This window comes from Panthera onca, chromosome C1, assembly GCF_046562875.1.
Source record: "Panthera onca isolate mPanOnc1 chromosome C1, mPanOnc1 haplotype 2, whole genome shotgun sequence".
NCBI lineage: Eukaryota > Metazoa > Chordata > Mammalia > Carnivora > Felidae > Panthera > Panthera onca.
Genome location: NC_138346.1, coordinates 124,736,433 through 124,763,483, shown reverse-complemented (window position 1 = coordinate 124,763,483; position 27,051 = coordinate 124,736,433). Strand labels below are relative to the sequence as shown.

Genomic DNA, 27,051 nt, shown 5'->3' with positions numbered 1-27,051 from the left:
CAAAGCTGGCTCATATGCTTTTTTGACAGCCTTTCATTAGTTTTTTTCCTTACTTTTCAGAAAATCTTAATGACCTAGGCTCACTTATACTTTCCCTGCTGGAGCCTTGGTTCCTTTTAATAGAGAAGGGTATTTAGAAAGCAAGATCTGAGCATTAGATGGGGTGCCCAGGTGGCTCAGTTGGTTAAATGTCTAACTCTTGGTTTTGGCTCAGGTCATGATCTCATGGTTCATGAATTTGAGCCCCACTTGGGGCTCTGTGCTGAAAGTGTGGAGCCTGCTTAGGATTCTCTCATTCTCTCCCTCTCCCTCTCCCTCTCCCTCTCCCTCTCCCTCTCCCTCTCCCTCTCCCTCTCCCTCTCCCTGCCTCCCCCTCCCCTCATTCATTCATTCATTCATTTTCTCTCTCTCTCTCTCTCTCCCTCCCTCCCTCCCTCCCTCAAAATAAATAAACTTAAAAAAAAAAAAACAACCCAGATCTGATCATTAGAGATGTTCATTGCTACTGGGATGTCATTACCTGGAGTGGATATAATTAGGTCATGTATATATACTACCTTCCTGGTTATGTTTGTATATGCGTGTATATTTTTAAAGCCATGGTTTCATGTTGATACCTGTGCAGATTTAATACCACAATCCACTGTGGTGTTTTCTGTCTTCCACCAAATACCTTGGGTTCCTAATATCATTTCCATAACTACCTATTTGTTTTATCTAACAGTACAAATAAAATAGGTTCAAAATTACATGAACTAATATTAATACTCCAACTGTCATGTGAACTTGAAGACTTCTTTGTAATTTTGTTATCCTTAGACTATGTCCCAGTATTTATGCCAGAGTACTATATTCAAAAGTGACTTGAAATATTTTTTGTCTTCATGTGGTTGTGTTACCAACCTGATATGCAGTTCAATTGGTTTATTTCCACTTGTTTTCAGCGTTAAGGTTTGCTGATTTAGATTTTTTTGACTTAGTTTTATTCTCTTGAATGTATAAAAACATTTGAATGGTTCAGAAGTCAAACTATATTAAAAAGTATAGTTAGAATTTTACTTCCATTTTCTGTCTCTACCCCCTACCCTACCTCTTTCACCACTTCCATGGTAGGTAACCATTTTTATTAATTTCTGGCTTAGCCCCCCAGTGTTTCTGTTTGTTATTATGTAACTATAACTCTAACTGTCCCTGGTTTTGTTTTGTTTTTGTTTTTCTTACGCCCTGGTTGTATCATTTTATACTCCGCAGGGGCAAACCTGGTATATTTGATGCCTGGAGCAGGTAATTTTGAATACATCCCTCTTCTATATGATAAAATTATTTTCAGTAATAACCATGAAATGAACTATAATAATGGTAGAAACAAAATGGAAACAAATTATTTTATTTTATTGAACATTTGACTATATAATCATGCTAGTAAAAGTAAATTAAAAATAAAATAAATGGAATATTATAGAAAACGTTTATACTAAAGTATCTCTGCCAGAAAATTCATCTTAAATTTCTATTACATTTGATTAAAAAAAAAGGGGGGACACCTGGGTGTGGCTCAGTCGTCGGTTGAACATCCGACTTCAGCTCAGGTCATGATCTCACGGTTTGTGGGTTCCAGCCCCGCGTCGGGCTCTGTGCTGACAGCTCAGAGCCTGGAGCCTGCTTTGGATTCTGTGTCTGTCTCTCTCTCTGCCCCTGCCCTGCTCTCTCTGTCTGTCTGTCTGTCTCTCTCTCAAAAATAAAAAAATAAACATTAAAAAAAATTTAAAAAAAAAAAAAAAAAAAAAAACAACAACTCCTGAAGTTTTTCTTGTTCTGCAGTGTCAGAGAAAATGACTGAATGATTGCAAACTTGATCCGCTAGTGTGTAAACAGGCATTCAAATAAACATTGCCCCTTTTGATTTCTTCTAGTAATAGCAACATCTTTGTTGTCTCTCCTACCATTCTTCAAAATGTGATTCTTTTTTCTGTGAAATGTCCATTTCCTTACATTTTGTTGTTGTGTAGTTAATGACCTTAACCACAGTTTCCGTGCACTGTTCTTTAAATAACTGTTTTTAAAGCTTTGTGTTTTATTGTTCATTGTGCGACGCTGATTCCAGCTGTCTGGAAGTATTTTTGGGCCTGATTAACTCATCTGAAAACTTCCTACCAGGAAAAAAAAAGATAACCTAGAAAGGAGAAATAGCATACAGCTGTCCTTGTTTATTTGGAATCTATTGTTTAAATACCGGAATATGTAGTATATCATAGGGCTCAAGACAAACTGTGCTAAAGTGGAACCATTTCAAAACGTTACAGACTTAATTTCTGAAATGAATGTGTAGAATTGAGCCCATGTATATCAGAGGCTAAACTGGGAGTTCTCCAAATCAACTTCCATATGTAATTCAGTGTTTAAGAAATAAGTAATACAAATATCTAATTTGAGCTTGCATAATGTTTTTAACACACAACAGCAACCACAGCAATTATTTAGAATTAGGAACAACAAAAGATTATTTTAGGGAATATTTCATTGCTTGTATTTTTAAAAAGATTGCTGGCACATGATGATAAGCAAGTCTACTTTAAGTTTTGGTTTGTAAAATCTCTATAGACAATGTTCTTTCTTATTGTGGGCACCTGGCATGGTCTCTTTCCACCATCCCACTCTTGGTATGCCACTGCACCCACCAACAACGTATAAAAATGCCCGTTTTTTCACAACCTCAGCAACGGTGTTGAGTGTTTCATCAGTCCGATGGGTAAAAAATGCTCAGTGTTTTAATTAGCATTTATCTTGGTATGAGGGAAGTTGAGTATCTTTTTAGAAGTTTTAAGGCCATTGCATTTCTTTTCCTGTGCTTGAATCATTTCTTTTGCCAGTTTTTTTTTTTTTTTTTTTCTAGTGGCTTCCCTCCCTTTTCAGTTTATAAAAAAAGAATTCTGTAGTTAAACAGAAGTTCTAGAGGGGGAAAAGAGCAGCTACCACCTTAGACTAAATTAACTGTGCTTATGGGAAGCTTTAATACATAACATGTTATTAATAGAAATCTGTTTCCCCCTTCAAGAGAGCATAGTGAGGCCCTCTCAAGGAACTAAAACAATCACATATGTATTAGTCTGGTAAATCTATAATTGGGAAAGCAGTGCATTTCAAATTGGACTCTATAGTCTTATCTATTTTTATACAAGGAATTCCTCATAAATGTTTTTGAAGATAGAATTCTGTTTTACAAAAATATTTAAACCACTGATGTAGAGTTATTTAAAATTTTTGAATGCATATACCATTGATTGATGACAAATATGTAATTATGGCTAAAATAATTAGAAATCATTAACTTAACAAAATCAGTTCAATTGGTTTCTTCACCATTATTAATTGAATTGACTAGATAATTTAGTAAAAATAGTTATCACATATATATAGCCTTACTACTTAACTATTATTCACTCTTGTATAAGAAAAATGGTATATTTCATTTTTATAGGGCAACTATGAATCTTTTTGTATGTCAGGTTTTCATTAAATTTTTATATTATAAACATACACAGCTTCCCAGAAACAGAACTGAACATGTTTTCATGTCTGCAGATTTCCTTTCAGTCATTATTAATGTATATGTTTTTGTCTTCATAGTTATAAACAGTATAGCTAAATATTTGTGTTTTGGCTTTTTCTAGTTTTATTGTTTTTAACTGTAAAAATAGTAACAACATTTATGACAAAAATTTAAGGTACGATCGCTTGATCTTATCAGTAACAAATATTTAATATTTTGCCAATTTGTCTTATAAGATCTCATCTAAATTAATCATATCTGACTCTTTAAAAGCCCTTGATAAATGAGAATAATTTTCTTTGGGCACCTGGGTGGCTCAGTCAGTATCTGACTCCGTTAAGTGTCCCACTTAGTGTCCCAACTCAGTGTCCCACTCAGTTAAGTGTCTGAGTTTGGCTTCGGTCATTATCTTGCAGTTTGTGGGTTTGAGCCCCATGTCTGGCTTTGTGCTGTGTGGAGCCTGCTTTGGATTCTGTGTCGCCCTCTCTGCCCCTCCCCTGCTCATGCTCTGTCTCTCTCTCTCTCTCAAAAATAAACAAACATTAAAAAAAAATTTTTTTAAAAGAATAATTTTCTTTTCAGTGTTGGTTTTTGTCATCTGCTGATCCTTTTCTTAAATAGGATAGGTAATATTTTCAAGAGCATCAGAAATGAACTCGGTTTTAGTTTTAAAGTTCAACAAAGTGTATGTGAAATTTACTGAGGTTAAGGCACAAATGAATCATATTATTTCTTGGGAAGTAGTGAAACATTAATTCCTGCTGTGTGTATTATAAAAGTGCCTCAAATGTTGGTAACAAGGTGATATGTATACTCATAGGTTTTTGAGGAGCCACAAAGAATTGATGTTAGTATTGAACTTACCACAGACTTTTTCGAACCTGATTGTGATCAATTTATGTTTTTCTGTAAAGCAGTAATTTTTGACTTTCCACCGGGAAAAATAAGGTAGTTTGTGGATTGTGCCTGCTTCTGTTGTTTATTGGTCGAGTTACCTTGCTTTGGTCTCTTGTTTTCTTCTTCATGTGTCATGTTACCTGTTTGTCTTTTCATCACAGTAGCAGTATGATGTAGCTTTTGCCAGCAGCAGCTCTAAATTACAAGGTTTTCTTTTACTTTCAGACCTAGACTTCTGGGTTTCTCCTTTCATTGTTCTCTGAAGAAAAGATGGTTAGGTGAAAAAAATATTTTTTTAACTGCCACCCCACAGTTCTGGAAGAGTCTTTGTTGCCAAGCAAATCACATCCTGTCTTTCATCAGGGAGTTGTCACCTTAATCTTTCTTGATTTTGACTCTTTATTTTTATTTTATTAAAAAATTTTTTAATGTTTATTTTTGAGAGAGAGAGAGAGAGCGCGCTAGAGAGTGTGAGTGGGGGAGGGGCAGAGAGAGAAAGAGACACAGAATCCAAAACAGGCTCCGGGCTCTGAGCTGTCAGCACAGAGCCCAGTGCGGGGCTGGAACTCAGAAACCATGAGATCATGACCTGAGCCGAAGTCGATGCTTAACTGACTGAGCCACCCCAGTGCCCCTTGATTTTGACTCTTTAAATATCTAGCCTTTCTTTTGGGAAACTTAGAGCTCTCCCCACCCCAACAAAAAACTAAAAGAATTTAAATTTGTGTCTTTTTGGTGCTGTTGCTGTTTTCCTTTTTCTTGAGACAATGGTGACCCTTTCTATTACCAGTCTCATTTCTTTTAAATTTTTCAGGTTTTCAACTACACTCCTTGTTTATTAATTATTCATTTTTTTTCTCCTTCAGGGACTCCTGTAATTTGAAGTTTGAATTCTAGCACTCTGCAAATGTACAAGCATTCACTTCATGTCTTGGTTCATTGCTTATGTTCAGTGCATGTTTCTTAAGTCGGCCTCCTAGTTCCCCAATCCAATTTTCTGCTGCGCTCATTCTTCTATAACCACTTCTGGTGCCAATATTAATTAGTTTGTGGCTAAATTTGTTCTTTGCTGGTCTCAGTGCCCTTCAGCTAGTCTCTCGTCTCTTGAGTCCACATTGTTGCCAGAATGATCCATCTAAAACACGTCCGGCTATGTTGTGCTCCCTTGGTAAAATTTTTAGTGTCTTCTTCACTACAGAGTAATGTTCCAGCACTTTAGTGTCCTAAGCAAAGCCTTCCGTTACCCAAGTGTCCCACGTGTGTCACCAGTTTTATAATCTACTGCCTGTCTGCTTTTTACTCCCATGTCGCTGGCATGTTCTGCCCATGCCGGGAATGCCTACTGTGCTTCCTTTTCCATTCTCCCCATCCATCTGCCCAGCCTAGATTAACTGGCTTTCCCCATCAAAGACAATTATTTATTTCCTCTGGCTGCATATTCTTGTGTACCTTACACATGTTTCCTAGCTGAGTTTTGTAGTTATTTGTTTATCCCGGTCTGTGACACCATAACATCAGGGCAGGTACTACCTTGTGATTTTTATAGCCTCAACACTAACACAGTGCTTGGTGTTTTCTTTTATCACCCTCTTGTCTTTTGGGTTTATTTGCTTTAAGGGAGAGGCCGACCTCTCTCCTATCTTTCTATTTTTTTTTTATCTTTCTTATGGGAAATATTTTTATTGTAGTCAGGCTATCTAATTGTTTTTCTCCAGTCTGTTTTCTGTGTAATTTACTAATCTTTAAGATGTGGTCTTACAGTAACTGGTCCTAAATCACGATATCGTACTCAATCCCTGGGTCAGGGTTCAGAAACCAGTTCTGTGAGTGACCCGTTAAACACCCAGTCACCCTATTCATTTGAATAATCAAATTACAGGCATAAGTCTGTACGGACTAACTTCTCTAGCCTAATTGTTTGGTCTCAAGCCTGGGATGGTGCTCCAACCCTGACAATGTGTTTCTACTTATGCAGCCCTGAAATTTGAAAGCCAGCTGTACTCAGCCAGGGTGGTCTTCTCCTGTTTTTATTGTTTACCTCCAAGATTATATTGTGCTCTAATTCTTAAACACTTAAGAAAAAGGGGGAAAAAAACTTCATAGACTTCTAAAAAATGGTATGCTTTGCGGTTTTTTTTTAAATCAACCTCTCAAACAACATAGAAAAGTACAAAGATGAGGGTAAAAATCATTTAACATCTCACCATTCAGATGTGAGCACATTTTAGAATATAGTTTTACAGACAGGCACATAAAAAATGTGTACCTAGTTCAAAAGTGATACCTTGCACGGAATGTTGTTCTATAGCTTCGTCTTTTTACTCATCAATGTGTTTGGATTCTGTTATACATCACTGTTTGAAGAGGTGTTTCGTTTATGATTTACTCACCGATTACCTATAGTTGGACTTTTAAATTCCTTGTAGATAAGGCTGCAGTGAACACTCATCTCCTACTTTTGTTTACGTTTATGTGTGAATGGAGCTTTAGTAGAGCTCTTCCATCAGAAGATACGCAAATACATGGCACAGATATTGCCCCAGTGCCCTTGAGAAAGGTTGTAGCAACCTTCCACATCAGTAGTGCCTGGGTTTCTCATTGCCCCACACCAGATGGTGTCTGCCTCGCTATCATCTCAAATGACATGCCCCAAATCATAACCTAATTCCTTGCTTCAATTCCCAAAACCACTCCTTCCCCTTTCTACTTTTTTTTTTTTTTTAACGGAACTCAAACTCACCTGATGATTCAAGTTAGAGACCTGAAGTGATCTTTTTTGGTCTCTTTTTTCCCTGACTCTTCTCATCAAGTAGATCGCCAAGGCTTAGGGGTTCTATTCACAATATCACATAAATCCAAATATTAGGAGACCCTGGAGTTAAGCTATCCCACGGTTTTCTTAAAGACACTTTTAAAAAAATATCCTTTGGTTAGGCAATATGAATCTAAACTTTTAGGGCTAGAATCAAATTTCTACTTTTAATATCTATGTATATAAAATATAATATCTACATATTAAATATGTATATATGTTTATTTTGTTAAAAATTTTTTTTTAACATTTATTTTTCAAAGACCGAGACAGAAAAAAAAAAAAAAAAAAAAAAAGACAGAGACAGAGCACTAGTGGGCGAGGAGCAGAGAGAGAGAGGGAGACACAGAATCCGAAGCAAGCTCCAGGCTCTGAGCTGTCAGCACAGAGCCCGACGCAGGGCTCGAACTCACGGACCGTGAGATCATGACCTGAGCCGAAGTCAGACACTTAACCGACTGAGCCACCTAGGCGCCCCAATATATATGTTTTATTTTTTACAGAGATTGAGAGGGGGAAGAGGCAGAGAGAGAGAGAGGGAGACACAGAATCTGAAGCAGGCTCTAGGCTCTGAGCTCTCAGCAGAGCCCGTTGCGGAGCTTGAACTCACGAACCATGAGATCGTGACCTGAGCCGAAGTCGGCCGCTCAACTGACTGAGTCACCCAGGCGCCCCTAGTTACATATATTTAAAATTTAGAAATATTTTCCCCACTATTTCATGTAAAAAATTTTGTTCCAGCTCTTCACCATGCATCTTGAGTATTTTGTCAGCACGGGGATGAGTCATCTAACATGGTTTTCCAGAACACCTCCTCCTCCCTTCCCTCCAACTTGCTTGAGATACTGTGTTTTTTAAATCTGTGTATAATGCTGTCCCAGCCACAAGTAGAATTAGGGTAGAATTTTTTCCCTCACTTTTTCTGTTGACATATATTTATGATCTCATAACCTAAGTATGGACTGAGTCACTTTTTTCAAGTGATCATTGAAAGATTGCTTGACAGTAACATCTACCACATGCAACTGTGAAGTAATCCCCCAAGGAATAATTACTAAATCTTCTCACTTTATCTCCCCCCCAGCATTTTTATCCTCCTCAGCCCCACCTCTCTTAGCAGTTGTATCAGATTATCTCTGCACACAGTTGTTGTTGGTTCTGGCTAACATGTCTTCTCCAGACAATACTTTGTATTTTTTTTTTAATAAAATACTTTGTAGATCATTCTGTAATCTGAGACTCTGCAAGGTTCAAATATAAGACACCTCCTTTGAAGGACAGTGTTTGGCATTGAAAAACTCTTCATATGGGTGGGTGTATACAGTGAATCTCAAATTCATCTGCTTTTCTTCTCCAACACTGATCTGAATCCCCTCTCACCTGGACAGTGACCCTCACCTTTTCACTGCATGCCCCGTAGCTATTTTTGGCTCCTTCCCCTGTATATTTCTCCAGTTACCTTTTAATATGACCGTCCGCTCTTGTTACTTCTCTGCTTAAAGCCCATCAGTGCTATTTCATCGGTACCTTTCTTATGTCCCTGGGTTCCTCTTGGCTCTTCCCATTAGCACAGGAACTCTCCAACTTGATGTAGAAGCATCTGTCCTCTGTAGCATCAGATGTCTGGTGAGGTGTAGGATATAGGGAGGGAGCCAGAGCAGAGGGCAGCCACATTTTGGGACCTTGGTCACTGTTTCTCTCAGAACTTTCTGTCTCCTGCTGTTAGGAATGGAGAGGAACAGCAGCTCATACATGCTGTGTTTTGGGGGTCAACATGGTATCATTCCACTCTCAAGGCCACTCAGGTCTGCAGCTCTGAAGTGGGTTTGCCTACTGCCATTATACTTGCCACTTAAGATCCTAGGAGAAAAGAAAAATGGCCGTGCTTGGTCAACACATTCTTCCTTCAGCCCTGTTATGAGAGCCCCTGTGAGCTGTGGATGCTGTTGGGGGCCCTTCTGAATGTTTTCTACTCAGACTCTGCAGAATGTGTTGGGCTCACAAGCTAAGAGCATTGCATATCCGCTTTTGGTATTTTCTCCATTTAGTCCAGATTGTTTTGTATCCTTTAAAGTTTAATGTTGAATGGACAGAAAGTAGCTTTTTTCATTTTTTTTTTAAGATTAATTTTTTATAGAGTCTTTCTGATTTCTTCTTGATAGCTTCATGGCTTTCATTCTAATGGATATCTATAGCTTATTCAACTTAAAATTAATTCTAGTATAATCAATATACAGTGTTACATTAGTTTCAGGTTTACAATATAGTGTTTTTTCCTTCTATTTTAGATTAGTCCTCATTTTGTTCTATCTTAGAGAGAGAGGTCTTCTTTTTGTAAAAGTGACTTATATTGCCATGACCCAGAAAACTCTCTTTCAGTACTTAAACCGAAATTCAGAACTATCAAGCTAGATAATGACATTTAGTGCCCTTGATTGTGGTTCTTACAGTGCAGTTTCTTAGTTTTGACTAATTGATGTTGAAATTTATAGAAATTCCATGGCCTTTTGGAATAGATTTCTTGCCATTGGTTTAGTTTAAGGGTGCTGATTTCTTTCTTCTTTTTTTCCTTCTCATCCTTTAATGGGAAATGGGAGACTGGAGATCTTCTGACACTTCATTTATGTTGACCTTTTCTGGAAGGTCCTGATTCACTCAGCGTTATAGGTAGGGTGAGTGGGGGAGAGGATTTTTAGTGGAGAGATATGAATAGAGGGACACACATAGAAGTGGCCATTTATCCCCCAAAATGTTTCTTTGGAATTTTGACATTTTTCATAACCGTATTTTGTAAGGGTCACTTTAAAAATCTTTTAAACTATATAACTGATTAAACATAGAGTTAGAGACGTAAATGGGAAACACTTAAATAATTTTGTTTAATGAATGTTGATTCTCACTAGAGTCAGATCACTTTTGTTGTATATTAGAATTTGTAGGACCTTTAACCATCTACTTGAGAAAATTTCTAAGGATCAGTATAAATTCATATATTTAAAAGCTATCAGAGGAAAAGAGGCTATTACATTGCTTTATTTTTTATTTTTTATTTTTATTTTTATTTAAAAAAATTTTTTTTAACGTTTATTTATTTTTGAGACAGAGAGAGACAGAGCATGAACAGGGGAGGGGCAGAGAGAGAGGGAGACACAGAATCCGAAACAGGCTCCAGGCTCTGAGCTGTCAGCACAGAGCCCGATGCAGGGCTCGAACTCACGGACCGTGAGATCATGACCTGAGCAGAAGTCGGACGCTTAACCGACCAAGCCACCCAGGCGCCCCTTAAATTGCTTTTTTAATAGTGATTGATTATTAACCTGCCCTCTGAACCCAAAGGTTGAGATTGTTTACATAATCGTGTATCTTAAAAATACAGTGGGAATTCTCTAATGGTCACTGTTTTGGTTATACTTCTAATCAATCACGTCTGTATCCCCTTTCAGCTGTCTCGATCAGCTGTTGTAATGAAACTTTAGTTACAGAGCAGATTTTCCATCTCTAGTCGTGGACATTCTGTTGATGCACATAACTTTGATTTGCAGACTACTGAACCCACTTATTCTGTTTTCAGGGAAAAATGACAGGGCACAATAGATGGCTTTGTACCCTCTTGCCAAAAGGATGAAGCATTAATACTATGACACAGATACTGGTGTGCCAACCAGGCACTGGTTATCTGTCATTATGACAGGTTTACTAATGATTCCTGACATGAGTGTCACAAAGAAAAAATTGTAAATAGCCACAGGACAGCACTTTACAAATACTGTTTTTCTTTAAGTACTAAATCTACATGATCCCATCAAATAAAAGGCTTCCAAAAGAAAAGGACCCACTTTTGATGATTTATTCTTTATTTTTTCCCACTCTGTTCTCCTAGGAAGGTTCATTTTACTTTGTTCTTCCTGATATATGGCTTCTTAAGGGAAAATTGTGAATTTGTTGTGTCTTTTCCAGAGTGTTGACTTCTATCTTACTTCCCTTACTTCCCCTTACTTATCTCACTTCCTTACTTAATGTAGGTTTTAGTTCTATAGCTTGTTTATCAATTGAGCTTCAGGTAAATGCAAAATGGTTGCAGTTTAACCCACTATGGTGAAAATAATACTGATTAAAAACAAATGATTAAGGGAAAACCTACACAAACAGTTTGAGCAGCCACATAGAACTTTGGCACATTTTTTCTCGTAATGGTCCACCGAGTCAGGCTTTCTTTTCTGCTCCTGACCTCTGAAAGGCACAGGTTTTGAAAATAGAGTCTCGACTTTCTAAAATTTTTTTCTCATTATAGAAATAGGTTTTCACTGTAGAATTTGAATGTACAAAAACCATGCGGAAAATAGTTTTTAAAGAAAACATTTTAAAAAATTACCCAATAGGGGCACCAGTTAAGCATCCAGCTTTGCCACAGGTCAAGATCTCGCAGTTCGTGAGTTCAAGCCCCGCGTCGGGCTCTGTGCTGACAGCTCAGAGCCTGGAACCTGCTTCAGATTCTGTGTCTCCCTCTCTCTCTGCCCCTCCCCAACTCACGCTGTCTTTCTCTCTTTCAAAAATAAACATTAAAAAAAAATTTAAAAATTAGCCAACAATTAGACCCTGCAGTAATACTCATAAGTATTATTAAGTATTTATGAGTTTGTCTTATATACATCCCTTAGTTTTTTATTTTGCATATCCTGTGATTGTTTCAGTTTGAGGTCGCAATGAATATCTGTGTCATGATCTGCTTTTCCCATTTAAGCTATATCATGAGCTTTTGGCCACATTTTTTATACTGAAAACATTATGGTTTTTTTTTTTTTAACATTTTTTAAAGCTTTATTTATTTTGAGAGAGACAGAGACAGCACGACGGGGGCAGAGAGAGAGGGAGAGACAGAATTCTAAGCAGGCTGCACACCACCAGCAGACCCTGACCCGGGGCTTGAACTCACAAACCGTGAGATCATGACCTGAGCCGAAACAAAAAGTCGTTCGCTTAACTGACTGCGCCGCCCAGGCGCCTCTGAAAACATTATTTTTAATGATGCTGCTTACTGAAAGGATTTCTTTGAGAATTACAGGAAAAGTATTTTTCTGCGATGAATTCCATTTAAAAGTCTATCAGTGTAGCAGCCACATTATTTAAAGCGTTAGCGTGGTGTGTTTAAGAGAAGTATGTACTCAGCACTGTGCTAGGCATTGTGGAGAATGGAGAGGAACAACACATCGTCCCCGACTTCCCCCAGGCTTAAGACCCGGTGAGGGAGGCCAAGCGTGCCCCACTGTTCTGTAGCAAGAACCAGCAGGGAGGAGAGATGAAAACAGGAGCTTCTTACTGCGTACTTCAGAGTTCCCCTTGGGTCTGGGCTTCAAAGAGCAGGTGGACGAGTGGCCAGCGCGCACGCCTTTTGCTCTGACAGTTATTTATATGTACACAACCCCGGGGGGTGCCAGGTAGAGTAGACAAAACCGAAACTGGAGGTGGAGGTTGGAAGGGTAGGGCAGGGTGTCAACAGGACTGGTATAGTTGCCTCAGGAGTAAGAACACACAAAGGTACAGCAGCATTTTCCTCTGGGGCACCAACCCTTTTAATTCAGATCCCTTGCCTTGCAGCAGAGTTTTCTTTTTTTTTTTGGGGGGGGGGGGTGGGAAATGCTTATTATTGCAAATATATCCTACGTTGAAATACTTGCTTTATTTAAACAAATAAAAGCCATAAAAACTTTAAGAAAAGGCATGATAATGTGTTTTACTTATACATAATTTGAATATAATGAAGCAATTTCAATGCTGCATTAACATTGAATTCTACATGTAATGAGCAGTATTAGGCTTTTAGGAAAAATATATTTAGTTTGGTACAGTTCAGAGATTTTTTCAGACATAACAAGCTATGTAAACCAAAGAATTGTTTCTTTATGCTCTCGGTTCTTCTGATTGTAAATGCATTAAAAATAATAATACTGAAAGGAGGGAAGGTGGTGAGGAAGGAAGGAAGGAAGGAAAAAAAAGGGAGAAAAGGAAACTTGTTTAGGGTGTACAGGGCAAGAACCAGGTGCGTAACAGCAGACTTGACCTCAAACTGCCAGCGATGTAGGACCCAGGGCAGTGAGATGAAATCTGACCCATGTATTTTTGATGGCTGCTTCCAGGAACCAGTGGAGAATGAACACTCCCATTTTAACAATGTACTATTGCCATAATTTGTAATATAGGCAAAAAATGTGATTTCTGACAGAGAAAGACAAATACTCTATGTTCTCTTATTTGTGGAACCTAAGAAAGTCAGACTCCTAGAAATAGAGAATAGAATGGTGATTGCCAGGGGCCGCGGGAAGGGGAAATGGAGAGATGTTGGTCAATGGATACAAACGTCCAGCTGTAAGATGAGTAAGTTCTGGGCAACTGTAACTAACACGGTGACTGTAGTAGCTATCGTGACTGCACCTAACAGGGTAACTATAACTATTGGTACTGTATTGTAAACTTGAAAGTTAAGAGAATAGATCTTAAAACTTATCACACACACAAAACAATGGTAAGTATTACTAGGGGCGGGGCTGGGGGGGGAGATGCAGGTGCTAAGTAACCTTATTGTGGTAACGATTTCACAACATATATGTGTATCAACTCATCACATTGTTTGTATACCTTAAACTTACCTGTGTTATATGTCAATGATATCTCCATAAAGCTGGGAAAAAATAAACACTGAACGTGACCTCCGTGAGCAGGAGGCTTTCTCCTGACTGGTGAGGTGGCAGGAATAGTCTGCAGAAAATGGCAGTGTTATTTGACTGCTTCAGTCTGTGTTTCTTCATTGTGTCTGGTGAGAGTATGGGACACTGACCAGTTGTAAAAACTGAAATGGCTCAAGGGATTCCAGAGTATTTCATGCTTTTCAGAGTTGGGACTGAATAAGAATTTCATTATATAAATTATTTTTTTAAAATTCATTAAGGTCCTATTTGCCTGTAATGACAGAGGCATTTCCAGATTTACAGAGATCTCAGGGGCACCTGGGTGGCTCAGTAGCTTAAGTGTCCAACTCTTGGTCTCGGCTCAGGTCATGATCTCACAGTTGGTGAGTTCAAGCCCTGCATTGGGCTCTGCGCTGACAGTGCAGAGACTGCTTGGGATTCTCCCTCCCTCTCTCTTTCTGCCCCTCCCCCGCTTATACTCCCTCTATCTCAAAATAAATAAAATAAACTTAAAAAATATTTACAGATGGGTCTTCGAACTTCATAACAGTGAAGATGCTCTTACAGATAGAAGACGGAACAGAAAAATGAGATGGCATTTGAAATATAGAAAATAGAGGTGACCAGTAGGAACATATCTATAGTTGTTAGCTTATAGCGGTTATTAAGGGCCTTGGTGTTATATGTAAGTCAGTTGATGTTCTTATTGTTGTAAGGTGCTAGTCAACTCACTGGTCCCTGGAGCTCTTGTCTCAGCCTGTGTGAACTCTTCCTCACTTTCTAAGAACCAGCTATACTGGATTTCTCTTAGTTCCTCTGAGCACTGTGTTCCTTCCCACCTTGAGTAAAGTGTCTTTGCATGTCCCACTCCCTCCATTCCCCTGCCCCCCCTCACACACACAACTTTTTTTTTGGCCTAGCTGGTTCCTGTTTATCTATCCTTCAGGTTTCAGCTCCAGTGTAACTTACTTAGGGATGTCTTCCCAGACTTGGCATCTAGATTGGAGATTCGCACAGTGTTCTGTACTGATCTTTCATGATGCCCTTGTGTTTGAAATGCTGCCTTCTGGGATGCCTGGGTGGCTCAGTCGGTTAAGCGTCCAACTTCAGATCAGGTCATGATCTCGCCATTCGTGAGTTCGAGCCCCACGTCAGTCTCCTGCTGTCAGCACAGCCCTCATCGAATCCCCTATCCCCCTTTCTCCTTGCCCCTCCAAATAAATAAACATTAAAAAATAAATAAAAATAAACAAAAAAAAAACCCCAATGTCTTCTTTAATGTTCATCTTCCCTGCAAAACTTCGTTTCATTGGGTGCCCTCTCATTCACTGCTTTACCCACAAGTGCCTGCCACTCTGGACTCAGTGCATACTCGTCTACACAATAGTTATGGGCCTTTCAAGGAAGTGTAGGCTCTTAAGAGGGAGCTCTCATTCGTTTGTACTCTCATAAGCCTCTACAAGGGGAGAGATTCATCAAAAGATACAGATAGATAGATGGATAGGTATGGGGGACAGGCATTGTAGCATGGGGCTCCAGTGTAGATTCTGGAGCCAGATTGACGGGGTTCAGGTTCCAGGTTTGCTACATTTAGTGATGTGACCTTGGCCAAGTTGCTTAATCTCTTTATACCTCAGCTTCTTCTCTGTAAAGTGGAAATAACAGGAACACCTACCTCAAAGGTTTGCATGAAGAGTGAAAACACACAGCATGTAATATGTATAATAACATTTCTAAAATAACAGTCCTAGTGGTCAGTGTTCTCTATTTCCCATTATCTTCTCATTCTTACATCTTCCCCCCAGAAAGAGCAGAAGGGTTTTGAGCTTTCTTCCTGCTTGGACTTGTTATCCCCAGTGGTGCTAGAACACAGTAGATTTGAATGGTTAATTTAGCCTTATTTTGCATTTCAGGATAGCCAGATAGCATTTTGTGAATCCATTTAAAAATATTAATAAATAAAGAACAGAATTTGAGGAATTAGGATATAAACTATAATTAAACCTACTTTTAAACACTTACAGAGCATGCTGCTTCAATGAAAATTTAGTATTTTGAGTGTTAAAATAAAATCAGTTTCATGGTTTAAGAAACACAGTTTAGGATAAAGTTGTATAGAGACTATTAAAGAGTGCTGTATCAGATGAGGATTCTCTTCTAAAATTTCATGTATTCAAGGATAGAGAGGGTCAAATGAAAAATCAAAAATATAAAAGTAAACTGATTCATTCATTCTGTATGCTAGATACGGGTATTAATCTGTAAAAACAAACCAAGGCTTGGCCCTCAGCTGACAAACTTCTATGTTTAACAACTGTGTGAGATAATTTTGAATGACTTCTGTGTCATAAAATATATTTTACTATGAAATATGTAGGTTGACTTTCTAGAAAAGTCTTGTTCAAATACCATTTGCAGTTTCACAAACAAAAAGACTACCGTTTGATTTATTTTGTTTTAGGGGCACCCTGCCTTAACCAAGGAGCCAATATGGAGTATATAGATTTGGAGCCCCTTTGGAGCTTATGTAGATCTTCTTACCACTTTCATGGAGCTTGCTCCTACTTCTGTAGAGCTCACGAGGTGGAGGGAACAATAAAATACACTGCCAGGTCTAATGGGAAAGGACTAATGGTAACGTTAGTTGTATTGAGGTAGTTAGATTGAATGGTTGATTGGGGGAAGTCACTTGACTGTTATACAGTCACCGTAGTAAGGAAGAGAACCAGGACGTGGTTATGCCCATACTTTTTGCCTTTGAGGAAAACAGATTTTTAAAAGTTTATAGCATCTCTAGGTGCGGTTCTAAGACTAGAGATTTCTAAAAGAAGAGTTATGTGAGGAATTCTTATGGGTACACAGAATGCACTGAGCAGCTCACAGTTTTTAAAAGATGTATATGATTGGGACACCCGAGTGGCTCAGTCGGTTAAGCTGTGAACTTGATTTCAGCTCAGGTCATGGTCTCATGGTTCATGAGATCAAGCCCCACCTAGGGCTCCATGCTGACAGTGCACAGAGCCTGCTTCTGATTGTTTCTCTCCCTCTCTCTCTGCCTCTCCCCTGCTCATGCTTACTCTCTTTCAAGATAAATAAACTTATAAAAAATTCTTAAAAGATGTATATGCTGACAAATGGAAGAAGCACATGATCACATTAATACAGAGCTAAGTAGATGTAAGAAATGAACATTTAAGAATTTTCTTCTCTACAGGCCAGAGCTCAAAAGTAGCTAAGATACTTCAGAGAGCACGAAATGCTTTTAAGGTGATGTCTGGAGCAAGAACAACAGGAAGGAAAAAGGAAGTAGGCTTGCTTCATCGGAAGATGTTGTTAATGTTAGCTGTTTGCAGGCAGAAATCAGACATTTACCGTTCTTACTTCGCTTCCATAATCTGGAACTAGCAGAATTACTCTTCCAACAGTTAAAGGAAAACAAACAGCCTGAAATGGGAGAAATTAAATTTAAAAAAATGAGGAGGTAGTAAAAGTTCCATTCACTTTAAACGAATGTACATTTTCAAAACTCAACTGAATCGCCTCCCGGGAGTTGAAGGCACTGAAGATTTTATCTCCGGGTTATTGTCAGTATTCTTTATGAAATCATGGGGAATGTGGAAAGTACCAGGAGACTGAAGAGAGGCAAATGTTCCAGTTTCCAAAAAGGCATGAAATGGATTGTGAAAAGCCAAGTCCACTTCCTTAACCTGAAACTGGCTAAATTTGAAGAGATTGAAAAAATATAAAATATTTTAAGTGTTTAGAAAAGAATAGGATGGTGACCATGAATCAGCGTGAATTTATATGAACAAGATATGCCAAACCAATCTCATCCCCCCCTCCCCCCGATTCTGTAATTACCGCTGGATTAGAGAATAGTACAGTCATGTAATACCTTGACTTTAGCAAGTGGTTGACAAAGTCTCTTCGACTATCCTTATGGAAAAGGCAGTGAGATTTTGACGATTAGATTGATTTACAGCTGGTTCCATGGCCACAACCATGCTGGCATGCCCTAGGGTTTATCTAACTAATAACCTGTGTCTCTATACACGGATTCCTCAGAGAGAACTGCTATTGAATATTAATTTGAATATATTCAGAAAGTATGGATTTATACTTAGGAGTTCTTTTGACTAAAGATTTGTATTTTGAAACTTGAGTGCCTGGATTTATTCATATGATTGACATTTCGGTTACAGACTTTTCCACACCTGAGCTGTATTTGTAAGGTATATAGATCTATTTTTAAGTTTCGCGAATAAACTTATAAATCACTTAGAAGTCGGGGAATAATCTTAACACTTAAAGCAAAGGCTGCCTGGGTGGGCTGGGTGGCTGCCTAAATTATGAAGAATCTTTTCTCTTACTTGTTGAGTGACAACTGTATTAATCCCAAGTCAATGTTTTTTATACCCTTGAAATGTCAAGTTTCTGTGAAACTCTGCCTAAATAAAAGACAGAAGTTTCTTTACAGCCTGATAATCTAGATATACTCAGCAGTGTTTCTGTGAGTTAACGTTTCTGTTGGCCTTCTAGTAATTCCATAGTCATCTGCCTACTCAGGATATTTGTGTTTTATTTTTTTTAAAGCAAATTCCCTGGAATCCAATCAAAGAGGGAACTATAATATTCTGTCCCCTTACAGATGTTCCTTTGGTTTCTTGAGGCAAGGATGTCCATGATGACCACTACATCCAGTATATTTTATTATTAATTATTAATCTTAAAGAATGCCAACCCATATGAGTTGTTAATCTTTTATAATTGACATTTCAGTGATATTTGTAATATTTTGTCTCCAACTTTGAAGGTGCTGATAACTTTTTTGAATGACTCACACATTTTAAATAAAAGATCACATTTGTGAAACTGTCCCTCACCCTTTTCTTTTCAACTCTTTATCTCCCTGTTGCATCCAGAATCTCCGCAGGGGTTGTGGGTGATAATTGAGAGTGCAGTTCCAGCCCTGATAATCCTGGGTACGATTCTTGGAATCTAGTTCTTTCTGCTTTACCTGGCCTCTCAGTCTTAAGATCTCATAGGTCCTTGAAACAGAAAATGTGGTGTTTTAACTTCAATATCCACCTTGAGAAATCCCTGTATGCTGTAACTTGTGGTCTGTGATTTTTATTATGGCTCTGTCTTTCATCATATCTAATTTAATGGATTAAATCTGTTTTAACTGGATTAAAATCCAATCTGAGTTCTTAGCATTTTATAGTTACCTCTGTGAGCTATACCATATATTGCAGCAAAGTTTCAAATTAAAAAAAAAAAAAAACAACAAAATCTGAGTTAAAGAAAAAGTTTTGACTCAGATTGTCTGTTTGAATTACAGAGGCATTATCCTTTATCCAAATAGAGTGTATTCATGAAAATATGTCGGATAGCAGGCTTTTAGATAATTGGAGCCTGTACTATAATATCTTAAATGGGAAAAAAACAATGATGCATTCTCTCTCAATTCATAAACTCTAAACGCCTGCAAATATCACTAAGACTTCTCAGCACCTATAAAACAATCCATCAAAGGTTTTGGGTAATATTTATTACAAAGCATTTGGAACACACCTTACCTATTTATAAAATACTTAATAAACTCATTATTGGGTATGTTTTTGTTCAATAAGAAATGAGACTGTATAGTACTGATTAGGAATTAGGTTTTTCTTTCACCCAGTAATGAGCACCTACCGTGATGAAAATGAGAAATGGCGTAATATGATTCCATCTGAATGGAACTCAGGTTGGTGGAGCTCCGGAATGCCCGGAAGAAGCAACTTCTGGGACCAGGGATTCTTCTGTGTTATCCCTGTAAATATCTGTCAGGCTTTCTTCTTTGATCACAGACCTGTGTCCCTTCCTCAGCATCTGTTTTTGGCAAGGCAAAACAGGGACTTTCTGGTTCGTGTTTATTAGTTTAGGATCCGAATGTTATCTCTACACTTTAGCAGCATCCTGGTTTTCTGCTTATATTAACACCGTCTCAGTTGGTTTTGCTTGTTTATACCTGTGAGAAAAGACCAAAAAGAGGGGGGGGGGGGGATTAGAAATGTTACATTATGAAATAATAGTTGAAAGAATGAACTGATATGTGGTAACCTTTTCGCTTATCTAACCTTGTCATAATTAAGCTGTTCCAAATAAACAAAGAGTGTATTTTAATCACCCAGTCATTTCTTACTCAGTACAGTAATCCATTCTGTCGTAGCATTGCTCTTTGGTAATCATGTGAAGCCTTATCTAATGAACAGTGTTTGGATTGCTTTGATTTTCATTTCAAATTCAACCTTTACTATAAATTCACTGCTATCAGATTTCTGCAGTCCTCCGTTTTTCTGCTTAACGTTTCTCTGAGAGCTCTAACAGTCCTCTGTTTAGCTCCCATTTTCCCCACAAATAAGAAAAAAAAAATCCATCATTCTCTTATTTATTCATATTGGATCTAAGAGTCAAGTGAATGGACAGAAAATGCCTGTTCAGATAGGCAGAAGGCTCTGAGGTAGAGCCCATTTGGCTGACCAGTGCAGGTGGAAGCATGGTTGGTGAGGGGTTGGCATGAATGGTTTTGGGTCAGAGATGGCTAAAGCTAGAACACGTGGAAGTTTGGATTTTATTCCAAGTGCGATAAGTAGTCATGGGGGTGGGGTGGTGGTGGGTAGGCTAAACAGACTGGTGATTATCTGGCTTATGTTTGTAATCTCACTCTGGCTTCTGTGCAAATGGTGGGAACAGGAAGGAGGCACGAATGGATTCAGGGAGTCTATTAGAAGGCTGTTACAGAATTCCAGATGGGAAATGATGCTGGCCCAGATTAGGGTGGAGGTGATGGGAATGGAGAGAAGTGGACAGTATGGGATATGTTTTGGAGGTAGAAATGACAAAAGTTGCTAATGGAGTGGATCTGGAGGATAGAAGTGAAAAGGAGAAATCGGAAACTTCTGATTTCTAGCTTTTGGGTTTGTTCTGCTGGGTTGACAGTGCTATTATTTGCTAAGACAAGGAAAACTAGCATGGAGGAAAACTTGGGGGAGGGTGGAATTAAGAGTTCTGTTTTCAGGTGAAGATTTGAGATGCTTATTTGACTTTCAAACATATCTGCAATATACATGAATGAGTTTGGTGGCTTTGGAGCTGGGTGGACCTAGGTCAGGAATCGAGACATAAGAAGCTAGAAGTTACCTGTATGTAGATGGTATTTAAAGACAAAGATGGAACTTACCTTGGGCATTTGTCATATTCTCTAACCTATACCTTCTCCCTCCCCTACTACTGTAAAATTATGCCCACATTATATATTACAGGTATGTATATTTTGGTACTATAATAGTTTGTTTTTAGCAAAACTTTGTTTTTAGTAAAATACTCTGGTTTTTTTTTTTTTTCCTGTTTATAGCTAAAAGCTTTAAGAGCATTCAGTCACTAGCATCAGTATCTAACTGGAGATCTAACAGTTCTGTGTTTTTTCTTCTGTGTGTGTGTGTGTGTGTGTTTTTTTTTTTTGTAGGCAAAGTCATTAATAAAGATTTGCGACATTACCTGAGTCTTCAGTTTCAGAAAGGATCAATTGACCACAAATTGCAGCAAGTGATCAGAGATAATCTCTACTTGAGAACCATTCCATGTAAGTATGAGATGGAACAAAAAGGAAAGGAGGCCAATATATCCTTATTTAATTAATCAAACAAGTAGAAATCAGTAGAGTATCTCATATGAAATTGGGAAGACTAAGTTGGAACACTAGATTGAAACAAATACTGGATAAGGAGAAACGTTTTCAGAAGTCATGCAGGGTTTGTGCTTTTAAAATAGAAAAGCTAGAAGATTCTATATTGTAACTTTTTAAAGAAGTCATTAGGCTTTAAGAGTTTAAGATTAACACAGGTACATTTTGCTAACCTGATTTTCTGTTCTAAATCAGTTCCTAGAGTTTAGTCAGTAAGAAGACTTTTTTTTTTTTTTTTTTTTGCTCTCAATGCCTTGTACACTGAGAACAAACATTTTTGTATTAATTATTGGCACATTACTAACTTTAAGATCTGCCCCTCCTTCAAAGAAAAAAAAAAGTAGCACACTGTGGCGTCTTTGTGGTAATCTATTTTGAAGTTTTATCTAGATGTTTGTATAACTATTCCAGTTGCCATAGTTTTCATAGGACCTGGTTCTTGTTATAATGATGCTTGTGTGTGTGTGTGTGTGTGTGTGTGTGTGTGTATGTGTGTGTGTGTGTGTTTATCACATAACAAGAAATCACGTATGCTTACGTTTTGGTTTTAGAGCAAGTTGGGGAAGAACAAGCAGTAAACAATAAAAAGGCCTAAAAAGATGTTCTAGTTTGTTTTCTTTTTCAATGTATTTGTAACTCCTTGTAGATAGTAGCTCTCTGAATGGCTCTGAAATGTCTTTATTTCTTTTTCTTGTTATTTACTCTTACACAGTGTCCAGTCCATCACCAAGCCTTTCTAATCACGTTCCTTCAGTATCGATCTCTGTACTACCTTAGACCCTCACCCTTTCTTGCTTGGACTTTTTTTTCTTTTAAAACAAATAGAATTATGTAGCGGCAAAGAGCTAGGTAAAAAATCTAGATCCTTGGACAAGTTACTTGATTTTCCTGAGCCTCAGAATCTCCATATGTAAAATGTGAGTAACAAGAGATAACCTTATGTAGTTATTAGAATTAAAATGAGAACATGAATGCAAACCTCCTGTCCTGGAGTAGCCGTCAGTGCCTGTCCCCTTCCCCATTCGAGCTGCAGCCTCGCCTTCCACCCACAACCCCTCCACCTGGTCTGTCTTTAAAGTGTACGTTTGACTCGACTCCTGTCCATCTACAGCTGTCCATCTACAGTTTATCCTTCAAAGTCTCGCAGTGAGTACAAGTCCAGACTCTTTAACGTGGTATAAACTGTTCTGGTTTTTGCTTTTAAATCCAACTCCTTATCTGCAATTTCCTCCTATAAATCTGCCTTGTCAGATTTCAGAATCGCAACTCCTGCCTCTTTTTCTTTGCATTTGCCTAGTATATCTTTATCTGTCTTTTTATTCTTCCATCTTTCTGAAGCTCTTCATTGTACAAATAGTGGTGGAGACTTTGTAGCCAGTGTGAAACTTTGTGTATATTTATTGATGGGATCGAGGTCTTTAGTCTCTGTTTTGTTACGGCTTTCTGTTTTGCCCATATACACATCTTTTATATAAAACCTTTCACCAAGTAGTCTATTTTATATCATCTCTCTCTTTTTAGAAAGGTTTGTATCCTTATTCTAATGGCTCCCTTAATATTTTTATGTAACACCCTATTCCTCCTTCCTTCTTTTTGTTTTTGTCCCAACTGTGAGCAATATTAAATGATCTAGTTATTGCTTCTTCCTCCCTCCCATCATGTGACTTGAAATAATATCTTCTTACTACAAACAAATTCAGCAAGCTTTTCATATGCTTTCCTCATTTTCACCATTTTTTGATACTTGATCTATGTCTATATTAACAAAGCAAACAGCCATTACCTACGGTACTCTCACCTTTATACTCATCATTTATTCTTTATCCTGTGGGCAAATACATACTGAATCTAACTGCCAATTCTTATGTTGTTGTTTCTTCATTAACTTTGGTTTTCTAAAGCTTCTTCTCCATGAGATTTCCGAGGAAGGAGTCAGAGGATCATCGTAGTTGGCCTGTGGCCTTTATACTTTTAAGTTTGTTTGGATGTATATGAAATGTTTGGCTCATATTTTCTTTCCTTGACTATCTTAGCTCTGTTAGTCAATTATTTGTCTTATGGCATAAAGCATTGCTCCTTGAAAGTCTGAAAACAACCTGATATTTATTCCCTTCTAAGTAACTTGGTATTTTGCCTGCATGGGGTGTCTCAGGGTAGCATTCATAGCTCTTGAGCTCCCTCTTCCCTTGTTAAAACAAGTTAATAAAAATACGTACTTGTACTTTGTGCTGTACTCTGCACTTTTACTTGGATCTTCTTTTAAGTGTACTTGTACTGTCCTAGTTTTGCAGTTTTCCCTCAGTGTGTGGTTTTGTCCTAGAAAGGAGCTATAGTTTATTCAGTTTTAATTCATTAGATCCAAACAGCTGCAGCCTTTTCAGATCCTAACAGGACCTATTAACCTACACATTGAAGTGCCCATAACTCCTCCAAGAATGCAGTGATATATCGGTAACAGTTAACACACCAAAAAGTCTGTAATTACCATTCTTTACTAAAAGATACTAAATATTCTTGGGGACAATTCTGATTCCAGGTCTGGGACAAGGAAAGTATAAGATGAGCTTGGAACATCTAATTGAACCAGAAAGTATGTAAATGCCTGAAAAACTATGGTGACATATCAGAAGCACATTTTCAAAAAAAGTCATCTAGAAGGGGTGCCCACTGACAAAACCTGAAACAATTTGAGCAAAAAAAATAATAAGAGAAAGAAAGACTTCTCCATTGTCAGACACTGCACTGTAGAAAGGACAAGACTGTGATTCCTAAGAGAAAGGAGACTATACACGAAGGAGTCCTATGGTTACTCGGTCTTCTGCCTAGAGGCACTTTCCGGGCCACAGCACAGGGAGGGAGAGCCCAAGCAGAGTACAGAGGATTCTGAGTTGAAGGGACAGAAATCTGAGTTCAAGAAGTCTGAAGTGCCTGAGATTTGCAGGACAGTGTCAGAGAAGAGAGAGCTATAAAGAAAAGGAGCTCAAATAATCTGCACAGGTGTCCCCTTGAGTCTGTTGCTGAAGACCAAGCTGAGAATGTATAGGATGAGACTCTACATGGCCAGGCAAAGACTCTCTGGGAACTGTAAGGCTAGCAGTTTCCAGAGCTTACATAAGGCTGGGAGAATCTGAGTTCTAGCCCACCTGAGTGAAGAGACCTCGTAAAGGTTATGGCTTACTAGTAGGACTAAAATTGGTGTAAGCTCCTTGGAACCCACTTTAACAAAGTTTAATTAAGCAAGCCCCAAAATATCAAGCAGATATGCATATGACTTAACTGTTAGCAGAAAGAAAAGAAGGGAGGGAGGGAGGGAGGGAGGAAAGGGGGATTATTAACACTCTTTAAAGGAAGACAACAAAATCTTGACACTGAATAGCATAATATTTAAATGCCCAGCATCTAATAAAAATTATGAGATGAGAAGAAAATATGGCCCACAATCAAAAGAAAAGTCAGCTGATAGAAAAAAACAAAACAGAAATATAAACACGTATAACCATACCACACATTTAGAGTCATAAATATGATCAAGGATTTAAAGAACCATGTGAATAAAATTAAGAGAAAATAGAATATTTTTTTAAAAGAACTAAATGGAACTTTAGAAATTCAGTGGATAGGCTCAATAGCAGGGTGGAAGCTACAGAAGAGAAAAATCAGTGAACTTGAAGACATAGCAATATAAATGAATCAAACTGAAACAGAGAGGAAAAAGACTAAAGACATAAACTATTTTTTTTAAGTAACCAGAGAGAGACATTTCTACTTCTACCATGAATGACTAACTGGTACTAGATTTACCTTCTTACTGTAAACAACTAGCAATTGGTCAAGATATATGTAACAGCTATTTTCAGAAATAGGATTATAGGCAGAACAGGACTGTGATCTGTTCATATTGAATGATGCATACTGTCAAAGCAGAGATGGGGAGGAAACAAACAAGATATATGATGAAATAGGCTGAAAAAATTTTAAATTTGACGAAAACTATAAATCTGCAGAACTATGGATCTCAACAAACCCCAAACAGAAGAAACGTAAAAAAACACATCCAAGTGTATTATAATCTAATTGCTGAAAACCAGTGATAGAGAAAATGTGAAAGACAGAAAAAAGATACATTAAATACAAGGGAATAAAGAATGACTGCAGACTTGTCAACAGAAACCAATACAAGCCAGAAGTCAATCAAATGTCATTTTCAACATGCTGAAAGGAAAAACTGCCAACCTAGATTGCTACATACAACAAAAGATTTCTACATCCTTAAGAGAAATAAAGAATTTTTCAGACCAAAAATAAATAAATAAAAAATGGTGAGGGAATTTTTTACCAGCAGACTTGCACTATAAGAAACAGTAAAGGAAATGCTACAGATGGGATGAAAATGATACCACAGTGCTAGAACTGGAAGGAAGTAGACTACTTCTTAATTAGAGTTCAAGATTTCAACACCCTCTTTAGGGAAAGTAAGCAAAAAATCACTAAGGTGATTCTGACCTGGATAACACTTTGAACCAACTTGACCTAATTGCTATTTACTAGAACATGCTTCCCAACAACAGAAGACTATACATTCTTTTCTAGTGCACATAGGACATTTACAAATAAAGACCATACTCCAGGCCATAAAACAAGATTCAATAAATTTAAAAGGATTTAAATTATACAAAATATATCCTGTGATCATAAAGGGATTGCAAGAAATCACTTAACAGAAAATCATCTGGAAAATCTCTGAATATTTGGAAATTAGCACACTTCTAAATAACTTGTGAGTTAAAGCCACAAGGAAAATTACAAAATATTACATCAGCATCTCAAAACATAATCAAACCCAACATACCAATACTGCTGTTACAACAGTGTTTAGAGGAAAATTTATAGGGCTAAATACTTAGAAAATAATAAATATGTCAATCAATGATCTAAACTTCTACTTTAAGAATTTAGCAAAAGAAGAGCAAAGTAAACCCAAATTAAGTAGAAGGAAGGAAATAATAAAGATAAAAGCAGAAACTGATAAACCAGAAAATAAAGAAAAATCAATGAAACCTAAAGCTGGTTCTTTCTGATCAATAAAACTGGTATACTTCTAGCCATACTGTTCAGGTGACGAGAGAGAACACACTATAACAGCATCAGGAGTGAAAGAGATAGCATCATTAAAAATCCTACAGATGTTAAGTGAACAATCAGGAATAGTCTGAACAACTTTGTGACAGTAAACTCAACAACTCAGATGAAATGGAAAAATTCCTCAGAAGGCAAAAACTACAAGTGCTCACTCAAGAAGAAAGAGATAACTGAATAACTTCTAAGTTTATTAAAGGAATTGAATTTGTAGTTTGTAACTTTCCCTCTAAGAAAGCATCAG

General features: G+C 37.7%; 1 protein-coding gene across 2 annotated transcripts in view; it reads left to right on the top strand.

Annotated features, from left to right (window-relative positions):
- The window catches only part of MAGI3 (membrane associated guanylate kinase, WW and PDZ domain containing 3), a 246,412-nt gene that overhangs the window by 125,354 nt on the left and 94,007 nt on the right, over nt 1–27,051 (top strand). For both annotated transcript variants that reach the window (XM_060622702.3, XM_060622704.3), the window contains exon 2: nt 21,453–21,569. In XM_060622702.3, the coding sequence (XP_060478685.3) occupies nt 21,453–21,569 (117 nt within the window). The remainder of the gene's footprint in view (nt 1–21,452; nt 21,570–27,051) is intronic.